The 20,138-nt window shown below is 45.1% G+C and overlaps 10 protein-coding genes across 10 annotated transcripts; 6 read left to right on the top strand and 4 right to left on the bottom strand.

Moving 5' to 3' along the window:
* Positions 1-603: 603 nt before the first annotated feature.
* FSST1_001306 (uncharacterized protein) lies at positions 604-2,169 on the top strand (the record flags this gene model as incomplete). The annotated part of the gene is made up of 1 exon (XM_083227191.1): positions 604-2,169. One exon carries the CDS (start codon positions 604-606, stop codon positions 2,167-2,169), a length of 1,566 nt encoding a protein of 521 aa, XP_083091488.1.
* Positions 2,170-2,260: 91 nt separating this feature from the next.
* On the bottom strand, positions 2,261-4,501 carry FSST1_001305 (heterokaryon incompatibility protein-domain-containing protein; the record flags this gene model as incomplete). Its single annotated transcript, XM_083223833.1, has 2 exons — positions 2,261-4,149; positions 4,198-4,501. The coding sequence occupies 2 exons, from the start codon at positions 4,499-4,501 to the stop codon at positions 2,261-2,263; spliced, it is 2,193 nt and encodes a 730-aa protein (XP_083091487.1).
* Positions 4,502-5,344: 843 nt separating this feature from the next.
* On the bottom strand, positions 5,345-6,232 carry FSST1_001304 (uncharacterized protein; the record flags this gene model as incomplete). The annotated part of the gene is made up of 1 exon (XM_083227190.1): positions 5,345-6,232. The coding sequence occupies one exon, from the start codon at positions 6,230-6,232 to the stop codon at positions 5,345-5,347; it is 888 nt and encodes a 295-aa protein (XP_083091486.1).
* A 750-nt stretch (positions 6,233-6,982) lies between these two features.
* On the top strand, positions 6,983-7,630 carry FSST1_001303 (uncharacterized protein; the record flags this gene model as incomplete). Its single annotated transcript, XM_083227187.1, has 1 exon — positions 6,983-7,630. One exon carries the CDS (start codon positions 6,983-6,985, stop codon positions 7,628-7,630), a length of 648 nt encoding a protein of 215 aa, XP_083091485.1.
* A 1,402-nt stretch (positions 7,631-9,032) lies between these two features.
* Positions 9,033-9,629, top strand: FSST1_001302 (uncharacterized protein; the record flags this gene model as incomplete). The annotated part of the gene is made up of 1 exon (XM_083227177.1): positions 9,033-9,629. The coding sequence occupies one exon, from the start codon at positions 9,033-9,035 to the stop codon at positions 9,627-9,629; it is 597 nt and encodes a 198-aa protein (XP_083091484.1).
* A 1,659-nt stretch (positions 9,630-11,288) lies between these two features.
* On the top strand, positions 11,289-12,788 carry FSST1_001301 (uncharacterized protein; the record flags this gene model as incomplete). Its single annotated transcript, XM_083227166.1, has 2 exons — positions 11,289-11,460; positions 11,509-12,788. 2 exons carry the CDS (start codon positions 11,289-11,291, stop codon positions 12,786-12,788), a joined length of 1,452 nt encoding a protein of 483 aa, XP_083091483.1.
* Positions 12,789-12,960: 172 nt separating this feature from the next.
* On the bottom strand, positions 12,961-15,018 carry FSST1_001300 (uncharacterized protein; the record flags this gene model as incomplete). The annotated part of the gene is made up of 1 exon (XM_083227155.1): positions 12,961-15,018. The coding sequence occupies one exon, from the start codon at positions 15,016-15,018 to the stop codon at positions 12,961-12,963; it is 2,058 nt and encodes a 685-aa protein (XP_083091482.1).
* Positions 15,019-15,616: 598 nt separating this feature from the next.
* On the bottom strand, positions 15,617-16,914 carry FSST1_001299 (uncharacterized protein; the record flags this gene model as incomplete). Its single annotated transcript, XM_083227144.1, has 2 exons — positions 15,617-16,301; positions 16,355-16,914. The coding sequence occupies 2 exons, from the start codon at positions 16,912-16,914 to the stop codon at positions 15,617-15,619; spliced, it is 1,245 nt and encodes a 414-aa protein (XP_083091481.1).
* A 681-nt stretch (positions 16,915-17,595) lies between these two features.
* Positions 17,596-18,075, top strand: FSST1_001298 (DUF4385 domain-containing protein; the record flags this gene model as incomplete). The annotated part of the gene is made up of 1 exon (XM_083227134.1): positions 17,596-18,075. The coding sequence occupies one exon, from the start codon at positions 17,596-17,598 to the stop codon at positions 18,073-18,075; it is 480 nt and encodes a 159-aa protein (XP_083091480.1).
* A 402-nt stretch (positions 18,076-18,477) lies between these two features.
* On the top strand, positions 18,478-19,943 carry FSST1_001297 (class I SAM-dependent methyltransferase; the record flags this gene model as incomplete). The annotated part of the gene is made up of 9 exons (XM_083227125.1): positions 18,478-18,573; positions 18,621-18,655; positions 18,712-18,849; positions 18,902-18,968; positions 19,030-19,057; positions 19,109-19,121; positions 19,178-19,604; positions 19,656-19,740; positions 19,795-19,943. The coding sequence occupies 9 exons, from the start codon at positions 18,478-18,480 to the stop codon at positions 19,941-19,943; spliced, it is 1,038 nt and encodes a 345-aa protein (XP_083091479.1).
* Between the last annotated feature and the right edge of the window lie 195 nt (positions 19,944-20,138).

The following is a 20,138-nucleotide window of genomic DNA, read 5'->3' as shown; positions in this document are numbered from 1 at the left end:
TGGATTATTCCCATTATCTTGACACTGCAATCCGAGCTGTAAAGAACATAGCGTGCATAATCAATAGAAACCCCCGTTATAGAGAATGAAACTTCTCAAAAGTGTGTCTCTTTTATTATAAATCTGCAACAAATTTAGTAACAATTAAAAATCAAACAACATCAAATGTTCCCAGAAACTTAGCAAAAGGCTAGATTGCCCATCGAAATGACCATTTCTAACTGTATGTTTTATCAAGGGAAACCATGTTGAGCAATTTGAAGCTCAGAGTTCAGTAATGGACCCATAGTCTTTCTGTTGTTCCTTCAGCAGAGGGAATATTGACGAAGAAACTTCAAGAAGGTTCCTAGGAATGGACTCACACACCCAACTCTGTCAATATGAGTCGAACCTTATTGCATCGCCACTGTTTCATGTATGATATACCATTGCAACTAACTTTATTGCGTGTTTACATAAAAGTCTAACTCTAGAACCCAAAATATCTATATAATGTCTCCCTTAGAAAATTTCTCAACACTCTTTCTCATTCTTCTCACCTTACCACCCATTCAGAAGACAAACATGAACAACGTCGCGTACGAAAGCAACATATCTACAACAATGGATAGATTGACAGGGCTCCCAACATTGGTCCTAACGGAGATCTTTGTTCAACTCGAAACTGAATATAGTATTAGAGGTCTTATTCGCACGTATCCTTCTATGCTCTGGCTTTACCACAAGTATGAGCAAGGCATCTTGGAGAGAATCTTGGCTAATCTGCTTGCCGACGATGTGGAAGGAAGTATCCGAAAAGACGCCTTGGCAATCATGGATTTCTGTACCCCCGAGGATAACCTTGACACGGAATACCGTGGCAGCATATTTAAAATGGACAATTTTCAGTGGCCGGAATGGACAGATTCCCCCACACGAGGAGATCTTCGAAAACTCCATCGACTTCTCAGTCGTGTCATCATGTTTATCGAAGATTACATTTCGAAGGCAACCAGCGACTATCCTCCTCGTACTTATCTCGGCGTCCCAGACCTTTTGACTGGTAACCCCAGCTTTATGGGAAGCTCACTAGATACCAGAATGGTTCGATTCACCAGCTTGACACGTTCTGAGCGGTACCGCCTAATGCGTCACTTTGTCAGATACGAGCTTCTCTGCAACATTCACAAGACCCGCCATAACAGACGCGTTGTTACTCTCAACTTCCGCAACTTCAACGCTTTTGGAACACCCAATGCTCCAGATCCAAAATTATTGCTATCTGTACATAAATACTATACAGCTTTGTATGGTGCAGTGTTCGCACATTGTACAGATGCATGGCTACCCAGTGTGCCAAGCTCCTTGTCACTAAAGGGAGTTATGAACGTTTCTGCACCGGATTGCCGCCCTTTAATGTTTCCTGACAATCTGTTCTTCGATCAAAGTAAGTACATGTCAGATTCAGGCCACGGAAATCTTGAAACAGCGGAAGAGCTGGCAGGCCTTGGCCTGGACCTGCTCACACGTGTCCTTGGCCGCCTGAAAACAGACAAAGGGAAAGGGAAAACGTACATCAAGGTCTGGCTACAGAAGTTTGACAACCGCTCGCTTCGGTTTAATCCTTGGATACGAGGCCACTATACGACACGATATGACGAGGAGGCCTTTGCTTATACAGAGCTAATAATGCCTCTTCGCGTCTTATTTCCTCCCTATTTCCCCAAACAGCCTTTGACATCCTGCCTTGCAGACTTGAACAATCATCTGTTATTGGGGAAGCATCTAGACAAAGGCTCATGGGCTTGGGCTGTACATAAGGTCCAAGTGGATATATATAACCAACGAGCATGGGGATTCTTCGACGACCAAAGGCTTTATTCCAATATAGCCTCCCACTTTCCAAGCCTTCACGAACTTATGAAGATAGTATTTGTCGACGTGGAATTTAGCATCTGGTTGGAGGAAAAGTTTGGTAAAGTAATAGCGACAGAGCATGAATACCGCCAAGAGAGGGAACGACGCCGACGAAGATCGCAGATTTGGCAGGACTGTTGGGCGAGAGGACGTACTGATGAACCCTTTCTTGAGGATGACGTGTCATACGATAGAGAGGAGGCGTTCAGATTCTTCGATGATGGTCCAGTACCTCAGCAACTGCCTATTACCTGGGCAGCCTATGAAGAATAATCGTAATATTCTTACCAGTTGCGAAGAGGACACCATTGATGAAGATTTCAACCTTGGAAGAAATCATAGAGATGTGTTTCTCCTACACTGATTATATAACGCGAATTGATTCCCTTTTTCTTGCTGGCATATTATCCTTATAATGAGTCATTGGGCCGAAAAGGTCATCCTCCCTAGCTTCTCGATTATCTTCCTGTAGGTTGAAAGTGAATGTGCCAATTCGACGGAATGTCTGTGTAAATGGCGAAGGATCTAGACAAGTAGGGGTATCCAACCATGACCAGGACTCTTCGGACTCTTCACCAGTTGTACCAGAAGAGTCGTCTTCTGGAGACATCAGGACCAGACCTTCGTAGCTTTCCCAAATCGACTGCTCGTAGCGATCGGTCTGACGCCAAGCTAACTGCAGCGGGACGCAATAAACCTGTATCCATTTTGACACTGGTATCTCATCTGGAAAGTCCAATATGCATGAATTGGCAAATTTGGGTAACCTTTTGCTTGGATCCCTCTCCTCTTCGTAAGCTTCGAGGGAGGCGTCACTGATGCATGTGTGGTATTGCTCAGTAGTAATGATCAAGGTATCAGATGATTCTTCATCCATTTGCGATCCAGTTGTGGTCGAATTTTTTAGTAGATGACATGGTCGAAGATAACACTTCATGTCAAGATATCCACCTGTGACCTTGCCAGTAGGCAGGGTTCCATGGACATCTCGAGGTTCGATGGAAATATCCACAATGCTCGCCAGTTCGATATCTTTTTGATTCCAAATCCAAGGGATATATTCATCATAAGAATCGATCTCGCCATCAAGTGATGCCCAGCTCCAAGAGGGAGCCCGGTAAGTGTCCGGACGGCGACGTGGTAAGCCGGATTTTGGGCGCCAAAGAAGACTGCGTTGGAAATTTCGATCGTACCAAAGGCCTGCCACATAATCTAATTTTCTCGGAACTCCATTCGGATCGTTGTCGGTCCCAGCTATTGAGATGATTCTTTCAACGATTCCCTGTAAAGCTACCAAGGTATCAGACCCGACAGTCAACTTCGCCCTGGTATATCTGAAGATAAAGCTATCCCAGAATTCAGATGGCGACTCGTCTTCTTTCGACATTCCCATTAGCTTTTGACGAAGATGTGACAAGCTCGTGTCTTCGTTCAATGGCGTACTGAACTTGGGATCAAGACCCAAAGGAAATGTTTCACTTGCTTCTACAGTGGTGCAAGACCACAGCATTTGCTTTGGCCCGAATATCAAGGTTCTGGGTGACACTAGAAGCTCTTGTAATGCCCAGGCACGACGGCTGAGTGGGCTTTCATTGATTGTATTGAACAGTAGACGTTCCGGTTGGTTCGGGTATATCGCCCATGGGTAACTGAGTCCTAGGTACCTCGTGTTCGGTTTGATGTTTGCCACACAAGGTCGAATAGCACGGGGATCCCTACGACAGGATATTTTGTCTTTCACATTTGGGTTTCCAGCCGCAGCAAGGGTGAAAGCTGCTGAGCCGTATATATCGCCCATCATTGAAGACTGCTCTGTCCAGTCTTCTTTTGAATCCTGGATTATGCAAAGCGCGTCGATCCATATGTATTCATAGCCAAGGGTTTTGGTGATGGCGATTGCGTCTTGGATGGTGTTTGGTAGACTTTCCGTCGGGATTTCCTTTTGGAAGTCGTGAATATTCTCGAGACAAAGTGTAGCATTGTAACCTGATCCCCAGCTATAACTCATCGCGACGTAGGGAGCTGTGATGGTATCCTCAGATAACACAATGAGTCTTGGTTGCTCCGACTCTGAGCCCACATGAACAAGTCTCGTGGGTCGCCATCCTGACTGTTGCGACTGATAAGCTTTGCACATGTGGTGTGACCGGACACACTTCTTGATCCATTTTGATGCTAATTGAAGGTTCTGGCTGTTCAGTGTTGAAGCATGCTGTTTTAACTCTGTAGTAAGTATGTTCTTGCCGTCCGTTTCTGTTCAATATGTTAGTGAGGCCTTTGCGTTGAGTTGCATGGACATACCTTGAAGTAGCCGTAGTCTTAAGTCGATCAACAGTCCATCGAGGACGCAACCAACTTCTGGTCGTATCTGCAACCAAAATTCATCTGGTAGGTCAGCCTGAAGTGTGATATCGTTGATCGACATGCGTGTTCTTTGTCCCCAATCTAGGTCTCCGCTAGGATCTCGCTCGACAGTGCGGTAGGAGAAGCAAAGGCTGAGTGTTTGGGTGGTTTCCATTTTAGAAAATGTAGCCACCGATGCGCTATCAAAGGCATGGGCGATGATAATACAAAGATGGCATCCAGATGTGCTTGTCTCAGCCATGAAGTCGCCCTTCGTCTTTGCCCATTTTGCCCATCCAGACACATCAATCAGTCCATTCCTGCTATAAATGCCGGTGTCATCACTCCTGGAGTAATAGGTATGTATTTGACATGTTCCAGGTCTGCATCCAATAATGGACATTGAGCATGCATGTGTACAAGCTGTACAAAGCCGGGATCGTTCCAACCGTACTGGCCGCATTGTCGATGTCGTTGTGGTATTGTTAGTTCAATGATTTGATAACCTTGACTACCAAACCATTCGGAGATTATTCTGAGTATTTAAAGAAATATTATAAATAGAATATCATGAGTTGATGGCGCAACATGGATGATGAGAAAAGGGCATCTTGTTGTGACTCATTCGGGCAGACTTCCATCAAGGGTCGAAACTCGCTAGACTGAAGCTTGGACGATTACGAGCAGGCGTTTTCCAAATACGACAACTCTTAGACTTTGACTCAGCCATGAAACATCAATTATAAAGATAAATGTCAACGTTAGTAAGGCGCTGCATATGCTGGCTAAAAACAACATTGAGCAATATTTAACGGAGTTGCAGGTAATATGACCCTCAGGGATACTGAGAATTATCCCCGATAAACATGTCTAGCTCTTACAAGCGTCTTGCTGCCTTCATTGAAATGCCATCAAAAATAGTTGACCATCATGGCCATACATGGTCTTCAGGTAGGTAATCTGAACCGTTGTTCTATTTCAGACGAATTGTCAAGAAATAACAGCAGCGCCTGACGTGATTGCTTCCACGAGTATATGGTTGGTGACCGCGAATCTTCCATTAGTGAGGAATGCAATTATATTAAAGGCTGTCTAGATCAAGTTCCTATACAAGAGTGGCAACCCAGACATCCATGGTCCTGGCCTTACCTCCATGAAGCTGCTCATCAGCTCTCAATACTGCTTCTCTCTGACTCCGGATAAGAGTCATGACCTTGGGGGCTTTGACATATTTGTCCACATCGTCGAGGAACTCCCGACTTTTGACCCCACCAACCTCCCACATACCATCTTGTAACTTCTCGTTGGGGGTAATTGTTGTCTCTTCTTCTACCTTCCACCCCACCTGTTCGGCAATGCGTTTGATGTCTGGTGGAGTAAGGAGACAACGAATATTGGCTTCGCTTTCTGGGTGATGAGCAGCTAGTGTGGCTTGGGCGATGGCTGCTAGGACATGGGGGACAGCAGCTGTCTCAGAAGCTTGCATCGAGTACTCGGCGATGCATAATTTTCCTACCCGACCCTTTAAAGCTTGAAGCATCTGTCGGAGAGTTTCTTCACTGTCGAGATACCATATACAATGCACCAAAACAGCACAGTCCCACTTCTTATCGCCAGTTTCTTGTAGGAAGTCTTCAAGTTTCCGCTCCCAAAACGTGATACGGCTACCCAATTCACCCTTTGTGATATGTTCCTGTGCTTGACCCAGAGTGTATGGGGCGCCATAATTAAGCGACGCGGGGTCGATAGCGTCAACGTGACCCGCTGGTCCCGTGGCAGCTCCCAGAACTACAGTGCATGTTCCCTGTCCACAGCCTATTTCCAGGATATTGGACGCACGAGGGATACGAAAAGAGTTGAGAAGATTGAGTCGATGTGTTGCTTGGTCAATCTCGATTGGTAACGTATCTTGTGTCCATAGATTATATGCTGCAATTGATGGGGCAAGTGACAAAGGCACAGCCTGCCATTCCTCTGTAGGTTTGGAACTCATGTTGTAAAAAATACGCAATTACTAGGAAACATTCTCTCTATGGGGGTTTTGTGAGTTCATAAGCAAACGCAATCTTCACAAAAACAGATAAGCCTGGTCCAAAACAGGCAGCTCATTATATGCCTCTGACTCACGGTATGCCGGCTGATACATAGGAAAGTTGTGCTGACGGCGATAACCAGGCAATAATATTGATGAGTCAGTAGTACCAGCCCTCCTCTTTTATGGCTTTAGATAACAAGGCTCCTGAAACTCGTGACTATTCATGCGTTTAAAGAATAATTTGGAAACAGTATCTGTACACCGCTAGATGATAATACATGTCATGTTATCTAGCCATTTAAACCCTTTTGCATCGGCATACTAATTCATGGTGGCTGGCCAGTTTATTGTGCATATTCCGGTGGTTGGCCTCTTTAAAACAACTTCGCAATGCTGCGTGGTCCCCAGGCATTCGTCATTGTAGCGAGGCGTAGCGACGCTTGGCGAGTTCATAACTAATTATGATCAGACTTTGTGCAGATCAATCTATGCGTTTGCAATGAATCCTTGCTGACTTGTCTAACATCTATTGGGCCACTTAAGTCTGTGCGATATAAAATTCACCAATAACTCAACCACGTCGTGTGGAGTAAACACGGGGACGAACAGCTCACCGATCAAATATCAAGAGCCCAACGAGGCCTTAGATTTCTCTCTCAAATTTCAAACAACAATTATTCTCATCCTTTTTCAACAATGGGAGCAAAAATGGGAGGCAATCACAGAACATGGGACATTCGCACAAACATCTTCAGCCCTGTTGATAGCGGCGAGATGACTACCTCTTTCGACTGCCCTGGACAAGCCGCCATTATGCGCTGGCGCAGTTGTTCAGTCCAGAGCTTGGACAATGTCCTACACAGCGGCCACAAAATACCTCCTCAAGAATACGACGACCACGATGGCGAGTCCAGTACATCCCTCGCTTTCGTCCGCAAATCAGACCCTCAAGCGGGTGGCACATATATCATCCTCGACGTCTCACAAACTCGTGCGTTGACTTGTCATAAAGGCAAACTACGCCTCGAACCCGTCCACCTGAGCGACGACCATATTTCTGAGCAGGCTCAATGGTTTTGCACAGCGAGAAACGGCTTCAAAGGTTTCAAGAATGTCGCCGAAGGCAAATTCCTAGGCCACGATGTGTTCTGGGATTTCTACGCCACCGCTTCAAATCACAGTCTTTGGGAGTACTTCACTATCGCAAGACGTCCAGGTGGTCTGTACTGGTTACAGATACTTCATTGGTGGACGCAGTGGCAAGTCACTGTAAAGGAAGATGGGAGTGGAGTGTTTGCGGAATTGGAGGACGGAACTGACTGGGAGTTTGTCAAGGTTTTGAGCATGGGCGAATGAGTGTGACTGTTTTGTCACTTGGCATGATTGCATGATTTTTATTTGGCCTGTTCGGGTATTGTTTACTTGCTTTCGTCTGCTTGGAGTTTTTTATGTCTCTTTGTTCCTCCAGATATTGTTTGGGTTCCTTGATTGTCCGCATATGATTACGATACCTAGAATGAATGCTAGATCCTTCGTTGAAATTATTAATGGTATAATCACACAAGGATCAAGACGATCACATGACATAGTGAGAGGTCTAGTCACGTGACTCAGTTCAATTAACTATAGCATTGGTCAGGTTTCGCTTCAGCATTTTAACTTTACACTAAACTCTTAACCGCATACATGAATTTCTTCCTCTAACTCTAACTTAGATAAAGTTTCCTATTTAGGCTACTATAGCTAGATATATAGGAAAGCTATTACTTAGAATACTTATACTTATCTTTAATAGTCTAAATAAATACCCCTAGTTCTATTAACTATAGCTTATACTAATTTATTATATTATAGAATATAATCTCTCTTATTATAAAGGTATTCTCTTTTCTAATCTTATAATATAATATATAAAGCTATTGCTTTTTTTATTAAATTTACTATAAGTCCCTCTAAGGGATAGATATACTAAGGAATTATAAGACCTTATAGCTAAATATAGCTAATACTATATTATTTTTAATTAAAAGTCTTTAGCCTATAAAGATATATTTTAGCTTTATTATTATAAGGTTATATAAATCTTAAAATAAGGCTAGGCTAATATATAATACTTTAATAATTTTACTATATATATAATAAAATTGCCTTATATATTATTTAGCTATAAGGCTATAGTTATAAGGTTAAATAATATAGTAATATAATATTAATATTATAATTATAATTTAAGTTAACTTAATATATTAAATATTAAAAATAAAATAATTTACTTTTTTAATATTATTTTTACTTTTCTTTATTAATAGTTTTATTATATAAGGAAAAAGAAAATATTTACTATTATCTTATTATTTTATATAGCTTTATTTTAATATAAAATTTTATTAAAAGCTTATTTAAAAGTATAGCCTTATAGCCTTATAATATTATTAAATTATTAAATATTTACTATTTAAGCTATCTTATTTCTTTATAAAATAATTAAAAGTCTTAAAGATATAAATAAATACTAGATAATAATAAATAGAAATAATATAAACGGAGAATATTATATATCTATTAAAAATGCGAATCTGGGCAAATTAACTAATACCTTAGTATTCCGTACTTAATGGTCGACTTGAGAGTGGCGGTCGAATCAAGAACCCGATACTACGGCGGGGTAATGAATCATTCTTCCTTCATCGTCATCAAGCGAAACCATTGCAATAATCTCTCTTCGTCCCACATTAAGACGAAGCGTATGCCATCAAAAATGTCTGGCTCTACGTCCAGCGTTGGGGCGATGACACCTGCCACTACATCTGAGACTGGACAAATTGACCACTGGCTCGATTCCTCAACCGAAGGCATCAACACCCCAACACACACCGAGCGAACACCAACCGTATCGGAGTCAGGCGACAACACCACTACATTCACTGGTCTTACTCGCAAGTCCGATCCTCACCACGACGGTAGATACATAATCCTTGATGTCTCCCGTAGCCGTGCCCTAACATGCCACGATGGACATCTACGTCTTGAGGCAATCAACCTACACCATCCCCACCGACACGTGTCAGAGCAGGCGCAGTGGGAGTGCAACGAAAGGGGTGGTTTCAGAGGGTTCAAGAACATTGCTGAGGGGACCTTCTTGGGACACGACATTTGGTGGGACTTCTACGCGAAAGTCTACCATCACAAAGGGTGGGAAGACTTTACTTTGTGTCGACGGGAAGGTGGCCTGTATTTGATTCAATCTCTCGACTGGTGGACTCAGAGGCAGGTTTCTGCAAAGAAAGACGGAAGCGGTTTGTTTCGACAGGATGATGGTGGTACTTTGTGGGAATTTGTCAAGGTTACGAACTGATCGGCTGCGATGCCTTTAAGAACCAGCTACATCTTGACCAGCTATATCTTGTGGTTCCTGTGGCTTGATCGTCTGATATGATAGTGGTATATTGATAGACGACATTCTAGCTAAGTCTGGAGACGTTGGTTGCCAAATGCGATTACAAGATTCCCATCACTTGGTGTTACTACTACAGATATCACCGGATAAATACATTTAGAAAGGGGAGTAGATTATGCGATAAATCTGAGGTCCTTTCAGCATGGAATGGTGGGTCTCTCGCGTACCCTATTCAAGTGAAATAGGACAATACGATATGAAGTTGATAAAAGAGCATTGCAGTTGGATAATCTGAATTTGTTCCACACACAGTCCTATAATTAGTAGCCCACACCCAACTATATGGCTACGAATACTTGCTCGTATTATTCATGGTATAAATCGAGTAGACGGGCAGTTTAAAATATGTAATATCGTCATCGTAGTCCCTCTGCAACCATACTAAACCCTACTATCACAATGAATCCGCCAAAGAAAGAAACGAGAGCTGGCGGCTTTTCGGGCTTGCCGTTCTCAAGCCTGTTACTAACAAATTGCACTCGCTATGATGACTGCATTTCGTACAGACGGATATTTCCATGCCCCTTCCTCCAAACAGTTAGACCATTCCATTGCAATTGTTTAGTGTTGGTGTAGGTCGAAGTAACGTAACTGAGACAGCCTGTTAGCGTCACCCAAAATACTTTGTGGCGTCAATTGGACAAATCGTCTCTCGTTCCAACATTACGGCTGACAGCCCGTTCCAGTGGGGGGGTTTAAGGTTACACGACTTGGGCCTGTCTTGAAACAGTCAAGACAGTTCAACCAGCTCTCATCACATGCATTTTGGCTTGAAGTAACCTCACGTCTTTATCGAGTGTTACAGGCTTAATCGATGAATCAACAGAGGATAATGCCATTGGCACCCTGTTGAAGTTTGAGCTGGGTTCTGCTCATCTGTTCAAACTTGATGTGAACTACCCGTTGCGATTACAATTGCCCGCTCGACCAGCCGTTTGCTGTTTAACGGTGCAATGAAGACATAAGAGGCCTAACTGAACAACGGCGGTCGGTAGGGATACAAACCTAACGAAGCCATCACCTTGCTGCTAGCCGCTGGCGTCTAACAACTACACACAACATTCGTCTAGCCTATTCCTCTCATTGGCAGTGCACCCAAGCTACAACGCCTTGAAAGGCTGTACCCTTCGTAACCAGCGAATGCGAATGTGGATTCCGTGGCAGCAAGCCACATACGCCAGATCGCAATCGCTTGTGTTTTAGCTTGACACTACCAGCCCAGCCGCATGGCAGACATTGGTAACAACAAAGCACATGGCTACCCCGAATGGGCTGCCGATTCGAAACTTAAGCTTTAGCGTCATCAATCTCAGTTAGTCACCTCGCAAGATCGTGTACTGGTAAATCATGGCGTTGTCGAATGGCTTGCATGAGATGTTACAATCTACCATCCAAGAGTGTACCTTATCACTACATACAAACTAACATGAAGCCTCAATCGACTACAGGTATATATGAACCTGGCTGTTGCCGTCTATCTCCTCTCCAACCAAACAGTAGCATTCAGTTTTTCTTTCTTTGCATCCAATCATCACCATATCCTCGACAGCAGAAAGGATGGCTTCACACGGAGAAGCAGTTGCTCTACAGATTACCTCAGGCTCAGAAGAATCACTAGGCTCTATTGCACCCCAACCCATCGAGCAAAAGAATGAAGTCGTTCTGGCCACTCCAAAGGAGATCCAACTCCCCGAACAGCGAGGGTCAGAAAAGACTCAAGACTTCAAATGTAAGCGCTCCCTCCTCCATCCTCTGGTTTGGTTCTAACAGTATGCAGACAGGCATGCCTCGACATACCGGAAGATCTTCACCATAATTTTCGTCGCCAACGCCGCCGTATTCATCGCTCTCATGGTAACATCCAACGCGAATCTCCTTTCCCGCGACGCCGCCAGTGCAGCATCAGCCAACCTCATGGTCTGCATTCTCTTTCGACAAGAAGAATTCGTCAATCTGTGCTACGAAATCGCCGTTCTTGTTCCCCACTCCTGGCCCATGAGCATCAGAAAGCGGCTCGCCAAAGTGTTTCACTATGGAGGTTTCCACAGTGGTGCTGGAGTCGCTGCAACAGCATGGTATCTGGCTTACACGATCCTGGCGACTATGGAGTATGCCGAAGACAAGAAAGAGTACAGATTGGTCAACATGATCACTGGCTGGGTTGTGGTCTGCATGTTCTTCGTCATCCTCGTGGCCGCATACCCCACTATCCGAAGAAAGTTCCATGATCACTTTGAAGCTTTCCATCGCTTTGCTGGTTGGGTTTCTCTCCTTGCCTTCTGGGTGCACAACATCGTCCAAGCTCGCGTTACTGCTCATGAATGGAACAAGTCTATTGCTTATGCTCTAGTCCGATCGCCCAACTTCTGGTGCATTTGTGTCACTACCTCCTGCACAATCGCCTCTTGGTCTCGACTCCGCCGTCGCGTTGTTTACCCTGAGAAGTTGAGCGACCATGCCACCCGTCTCCACTTCAAGTACAGAGACATGAAGCCTTTCTACGGCCTCAAGATCAGCGACAAGCCATTGACAGAGTGGCACGCATTTGCTACAATTCCCGATATTGAGCCTGAGTCTGGCAAGGTTGAGGGTTTTAGTGTTGTTGTCTCCAACGCTGGAGACTTTACCAAGAAGCAAATTATTGACGCTGCAGAGCGAAAGCTTTGGGTCCGAGGTGCACCCCTCCATGGACTATTGTACACTTCCAAGATCTTCCAAAGAATTGTCATTGTCGCTACAGGATCTGGTATCGGGCCTTGTCTCTCTCTTCTCTACGCTGATGCTACGCCTCGTCGTGTTCTCTGGTCCACTCGTGATCCTGAAAAGACTTACGGGCCAGGTGTCGTCAGTGCTGTCAAGCGAGCTGATCCCAACGCGCTCATTTGGAACACGACTACACGGGGATATCCTGATATCGTGCTTGAGACTTATAAGTTGGTGGTTGAGTCTAATGCGGAGGCGGTTTACATCATTTCGAATCCAAAGGTTACGGACAAAGTTGTTTTTGGAATGCAGACACGCGGAATCCCGGCTTACGGCGCCATCTTCGATTCATGATTGATACGTTAACATGGAGGAGCAAGCCTCAATGATTCATCTCGAAACGTCGGTTTACATTGTCAGGCAGGGATTTTCAGCGGTGGACATATAGAGCCTAATGATTTCATAGAGGGATAAAAATTAATAGACTAAATACACGATGAAAAAGCCAAGACTGATTGCAGTAGAGTCAGATCAAACCAAACATGGCTCGGGCAATTTTGGCATTTTCCGAGTAATCCGTGTATCCAATGTAACCAAGTCGCCCTGAACCAACTTTCACAAAAGCAACGGCAGCCTCACCAGCAATATCGGGATCAGTGTACCAAGACATTGACGGTTCCACTCCTTTGACAAGGGAAGTTTTGATATGCATCTTTCGCGGAAGGTTCCCAGTCAAGTTTTCATCAACTATCCCAGTTGATAATTTCAGCTCGGAACCTTGGTAGTTCCCTCTCTTCCACGGAAGCCCGAAGATGGTGAATATGCGAGAAATCTCGCCGGTTGTTGCCATATTGGCAAAAGTTCCTGAAAGCACGACAGTAGCTCCATCTCGCACGCGATCTATGATTCGTTCCAGAACCTGTCTGTGGCGAGTGACCGTTGCATCTGAGATGATGATCATAGAAGGAGGCGATGGCCCGCACAAGCACTCGAGCGCATACTGAGAGCTGTATGCCTTTTTCAAGACTGGCAATTCAATGGTGGGATCTAGACCAAATTCTTCAAAATAGTCGACGCCAGCAAGACAAACAGCAAGAATATAGGGTTCCAATCTCGGCTTGGTAGAGCGAGTCCGAGGAGAACCCAGCGTGATATCGGTAAACTCGATCTTCGTAGGCATCGATGCAGCCGCCGCTTTGGCTGATACATCCGCGTCTTGATTCAGATGCCGGGGGATATTAAGCAGACAAATTTCTACTCCATCTCCATGCCACCGCTCTACCTCCCCCAGTAGAAGCTGCCACAGATCTTTGTTCTTCACGTTTTTTCCATCTCGCAGCCTCCATCCATTGTGAATCCAGGCCTTAGCCCATTTTGTTGCCCCGTTCAAAACATAGGTTGAGTCGGTAGCAACCACAAGAGATGTGAACCCTTCGCTCTTCCAATCACTCATACGAAGCGCAGCAATAACCGCGCGTAACTCGGCTCTGTTGCTTGTGGCCTTTTCGCGGTTCCCGAATGGGCCAATCTCCTCGAGACGGCCAGAGATAAATGATGAACCCAGATGAGGATCTGAGGCACCAAGCGATACGCACCAGCCTCCGCGAGCGTCAGTCTGGCCGTTGTTGATACAGGACCCGTCCGTGTATAGAAGGAGCTTCGATGGCTTTCCAAGTGTTAGCCGACCTCTGCTATTATCGACACTTTTGCTTGCAAGAATGTCCTGGTTGTTGGAGGCAGAGTTTACAACATAGTTTATAACAGTTGGAAACACCCGTCCCGTGCCTTGTTGCTTTGGTAAAGGTTCTGACTCATTTGTCGTGCTTGGGCCAGTATACGCTCGGATGTAATGCCCAGTGTCAGCTTCGATCATAACCAGAGCATCCTCAACCTTGTCCCACGCGCGTCGGCAATAATACAGCACCAGGTCAGCTTCGTCTCTTGACCCGGGCCCACGAACCCCAGGAGCGGGATCGGAAATTGGCTCCTCTGCAGCCAAAGCTTCCCACAAGTGAGAGTTTGCTTCATTAACCTTCCTGCAAAGATCGAGATACGCTTCTTTTGCGTTACTTGCTAGTTCTGCAAGATGCGACGAATCGATTGTTGTTTCAAATTTTTCCTCTGCAATTTCTCCAAGAGGACGATCAATGGAAGACACATCGCTGCCGAATCCGTATGAGGTGTCGAAATGTCGTTCAGCAATGGCATCTAGATCCATGTATAGTCGGAGCTTGATAAGAGTGAGAGCGACGAGGTGGCTTAAACTAAGACACGATAGTCTCAACTTCGCAAGAGGTTCGCAGGCATCGGCGCCTGTAAGGTCGAAGAATGGGGTGTTCAGGCTGCTAGACGGTGTTTTCGGGCCACGCAACGCACACCACTTGATAAAGTCGTAACATTTTTGCTCCTCGCCAAGTTCCAGCAGAACATGTGGGATTATGTCGCTCAGGTGTAAAGGATCCGTGCGATCTTTCTTGAGCATGTTCCAGAGTTCCTCTAAAGCCAACTCTGTTTCTTCATCTGAAGGACTGTGCAACAACTCGTCGACGCCAGGAAGCTGGAGCTTTATCTTGTAGGACTCCATTTCGTGTAGGCGGTTTCGGTGTGGTGGCCTACGTTGAGGTTCCAAATCTGAGATGGCGTGAAGTTTGTCTAGGCTGCCAAGTCAAATAATGCCCGTGCACGGAAGATTTCCCGGGCCGTATCCGTAAAGTGAGCCGATGTATTAACTTGATATGCCGCAAGGTTTAACTTCAATGTAGGTAATAGTTGATACCCAGATACAGAAGAGTGAGGAGAGGCTGCTCCGAAATAAACCTTACATCCACTTTTTTAGGCTCGGGCTTAGCTATGAAAGATAACCGAGCACTAAGTCCATTGGAGTTTGAGCATTGAACATATAATTACAGAAGTGACAGCTGACTCATCAAAAGTAGTGCGGCCGCGTGGCCTAATGGCTAAGGCGCTAGATTTCGGTTCCAGCTCCCGATCCCTCTAGAGATTCCAGGTTCGACTCCTGGCGTGGTCGAATAACTCAGCTGAATTTCTTTTTACATCTCCATCTTTTTTCATGTTCAAAGATCAACAAATATGTACTACTGGTTATAAATTACAGGCCGACGAAGAGATACTATGTTGGGAATAACTACAATGTAAATTTGAGTTTGAACTAATCGACCAATCTATTGATCCATCGGCGCATTAACAAATCTGCCATCCCTTGTTATGCCTCCTCCAGAACCGAAGCATGCTACCGCGACGATAATAGTTTGTCTCTCTTTCCAATCCCCCATCCGAAACCAGTATCCGTTCTGAGGTGTTATTCCCTCGGGTTTTCCGTACGTCTCTCTCGTTTCGCCGTTCGATGCAAGATCATACCTCCCATCCAGGTAGCGCCACACTTTGTATCGTAGCCAGTTGTGCGAGATTGAGGATACCAAGCCCTTTTCTTCTATGACCATTTGCAAAACCTCCCCGTAGAGTCGTTCAAATGCCCAGCTCGCGAGGGAAATCGTGATTGGTTCCAACAGGTATTGTGCGCGACGGGCGACAAACGAGTCCAAGGTCTTGATCATGTCGTCGATCTCGACAGGAATCCTTTCGTATAGTCTCAACTTTAGAGCCAAGTTCAAACGCTGCAGTCTAGGGAAATGTGTGTCGAGAATGGATAGAATTGTGTCAAGATCGCGCTGCTTCAGAATCGATTTACCCGAACATATGTTCGAGTCTATCAACCATACAACCTCCAGTGAAGTCATCATAGCAAGTCTCTGTGGTAGAATAAGCTTGGGCAAATTGTATATCAGGACCTCGCTGGACAGATGAATGGTATTAGTTTGGTACAACACATCCACGCCTTCAGCATATCTGAGAAGATTATTTATCAGCATAAGCCTCGAAAGCGATGGTAGGTAACATACGATTGTCGACAGGCCAGCAACCATCCCATGGCACCAATCAAGCAGACATCAGTAGTTCCGTAATATCTAGTCCACTCGCTGCAAAAATCTGCCTCTCCAGAGCAGCAATTATCTTCAGCTGGCTCGATCACTTTTTCATCAATCCGATAGTACTTTCGAAACGAGGGCGGGATTGCACGATGACATGCGCAACCTCTCCACTTCCAAATTCGAGGTTGGCTTTTATCGAGGCCTTGACCAAATGATGTACCAAACGGTGTACCCAACTTGCCATGTCCGCGATCAGCTTCTGCCTTGTTGGGGTGTTCAAAGACAAAATCCATATGCACAGTACGATCTCCAAAGGCAAAAAGTAGAATCTGTCGTCGGATTTCAGTTGGTAACTTGCTGAACAGCGGGGAGCTTTGCAGTGGTAACAAGAGATCTTGCTTGGAGGGTGATGGTGTCAAAACGCGTGGGCGTGGGCCTGTGAGACATGGCATCTCAGGCGTGGGATCGACGTTTTCTTTTTGATGCCGAGATTTTCTGGCTTCAAGCCAAGCCTTTAAGTGACGTCGCATGATTCGAATTGAACGGACAACGTTTACGTCGGACTGATTGAAGAGAGGAGAAGTTGATCGGACCAACAATCAACAGGTCTGAACGCAAAAGTACACAGCAGAGCAGTGTCAAGAGCGTCTTACACTGTGCATATGATGAAGTTATTGATTGGTTCGTAAAACCCCTGCCCAAAATACGTTACCCTAAACAGTTGATGTCAGTTTGAGGGTGACTTTCATTCTTGTTTAACTCCTCCAGCTCAAGTATCTCCCTAATGTGATGCTGACTATCTAGTGTATGAGTATTGAAAATGATTTCCGTTTTCTATGTGTCCGGATATCATGTGTAAGAGTAACTACCAGATGTGACTTCAAATTAGGTCACTGGATTTAAGGTACACCTCATGTATGGCCTATCGCCGTCCTGGGGTAAATTCTATATCCATGTTCTCGAGTACTAACCTATTGACATTGTCTTACATCTGCTTTAAATATATTTAGCAAGCCCGGTGTAGACGTCAAGAAGAATTGAGTAACTAGTCACGGGCCTGAATACGTCATAGATCTCGTCATTTCACGACGCGTTTTAAAAGAAACATAACGATGGGCCAACAAACAGCTGCATTTTATTCCTACAATCAAAGAACAAAGCTCACGATATTTCGAAATTGAAAGGAATATCTCCATAATCACAGAAACGACATGGCGAACTCAACCAAAGCCAAGCGCTTAATGGACACCATCACAGAAGCCCATCGCATGTCGTATCGAATAGGTCGCGGCGAACAAGGCGTCTTAACATTCGAACCATACAAATCACACATACTTCCACTATGGCGTTTCCGCACAGTCCCGATCGCGAAAAAGAGTGCGGAAGAGTTGTGGGATAAGTTTAACGAGTTCAAGGATCAGCGCGACTTTGTTGGAATGGACATGACGCGAAAATTCATCCAGATGGGCATGACGCGTGCGAAGAGATACGCAAACCACGCGGGCGGGCGGAAGTACGCGAAAGGAACAAAAAAAGAGCTACCAAAGAGCGAGGAACATCCTGACAAGAAGGAGAAAGAAAGAGCAAGTCTCATCTTTCGAGGGTATTGGGAACGATGCAAGGAGGATGAGGATTATCAGGACCTCAAGAATGACTTTTTGAAACAGCAGAAAGAATTTGACAAGTCATAAACTTCGGTAGCGAGCATTTCATACACCATTGAGTCTACCAAAAAAAAACACACAAGAATATCGCGAAATTTGGATGGATGAGGTGATACGGCCGCCTCCAGGCTCAACTTTGTTATTTAACTGGCATCATGATAAACCCTGTTAACGAAAGTGACCGCCAAGGCTCTGGTACTCACATTTGCATGAACAGCTGTTGGTTCTAACCCGCGCCTCAAACATGCAGCATTATCCGCAAATAACAGGCTACGTGTTCCCTGTAACCTCACGTGAAGTGGTCTGACAGATAAAACAACTCGTTTATAACGCACATATCCCCTCTCTCAACTATTCTCTATGGGCAAAGCAGGTTTCCATCATTCACCAGACACTCATTAAACTCTTCAGTCTATCAAAATATCCAAGATGACCGAAGTGAGAAACGTTGCTGATTCGCCAGCCAAGGCACCGACGGCGACACCATCGCCCCCAAACGAATTGGATGTTGGTGGCCAATCTGAGGTACAGTCTGCGTATCTTTATATGGGATAATAACTGATGTTTATCAGGTCGACGACGGAGACTCATCCTTTCAATCAGATGCGTAAGCATCAGCGACGTTCGTGAACTGCACTACCAAACTAACCCATGAACGCATAGGTCAAGTTCAACGGCATCAGTCTCTGAGAGCATCCTTGAATATCGACGAATCCATGGACGAACCTATCACAGCGACAAGTACAGAAGTGAACACGTTTTCCCCAATGATGAACAGCAGATGGAATGTGTTGATCTATCGTAAGGATATAACTATCTTCAATGAGATACCCTGTATGCTGACAGTCTATAGTCATCACTACCTTTTGCTTCTACTCGAGGGTAAACTGTTCCTTGCCCCAATTAAAAGTGACATCCAGGTAAGTCCGGAAGAATGGCAAATTACGGGAGGGAGCTTGCTGATAACTGTATCAACAACAGAATGTACTTGACGTGGGAACAGGAAGTGGTAAGTCTATTGCTCCCTAATTTGTTTTTGGATATGACTGACTGTGTCAAGGTATCTGGACGATGTATGCTCGCCTTTACTTTGACGCTTCTGAACTAGACTGACCCTCGTGATTTGCAGGGACTTTGGGGATCAATATCCAGGTGCTGAAGTGATTGGCACGGACCTTTCACCTTGCCAGCCTCAATGGGTTCCACCTAATGTTCGCTTCGAGATAGAAGACGCCAGTCAAACTTGGACATGGGAGGATGGCCACTTCGACTTTATCCACATCCGATATCTATTTGGTGCGATCACGGACTGGAACCATATTTTTGAACAGGCCTACCGTTGTTGCGCACCCGGAGGTTGGGTCGAGTCTGTTGAGGCCGATCTTCGGTTTTGCAGTGACGACGGAACTATAGACCTAGAGCCCGTCTGGGGGACAGCTAGCAAGTTATTGGAAGAGGGCGGTAAGGTTATAGGACGCCCATTTTTTGTCCATGAACAACAGCAAGAAAGCATCGAGAAGGCTGGTTTTGAAGATATCAAGGTGGTGGACTACAAGGTAGGCATGGAATTAGTATGAGTAAACACCGTACTGACCTTACTGTTGCAGGTTCCCATCGGTGGATGGCCCAAAGACCCAGCCTTGGCTGAAGTCGGTCGCTTCATGCTACAGACACTCGAGAACGACTTGGAAGGTAAGAGATTTTGACTAACATCACGGAATTTTCAAAGAACTGATATTGGATAAGGATACTCATTCGTACTGTGGAACCATGTTCTCAAGTGGCCCAGTGATGAATACCAGATATTCCTCATGCAGGTGCGCAAGGCCTTGCGGAACCGCAAAGTTCACAGTTACATCAAGGTCCGATACGTTTATGGCCGCAAGCCGGAGTAAGGTATAGGTTCTATTCACAGGGTTAGTATCAATCTATAGCGGAGATATCCCAAATTGTTAGCATGCCACAAGATATCATTATCTTATTATCGGTTCCAGTTGTATGTCCAGCTGAATGATGATGATAAGTTGACGCAAGCGAAGCCGCTAGTGGTCGGAACAAACAGATAAACTTATCAGAGAGAATGAGGTCCA

Source organism: Fusarium sambucinum, chromosome IV (genome assembly GCF_050947815.1).
Source record: "Fusarium sambucinum isolate potato_lamoka chromosome IV, whole genome shotgun sequence".
NCBI classification, from domain to species: domain Eukaryota; kingdom Fungi; phylum Ascomycota; class Sordariomycetes; order Hypocreales; family Nectriaceae; genus Fusarium; species Fusarium sambucinum.
This window is presented reverse-complemented; position numbering and strand designations above follow the sequence as displayed.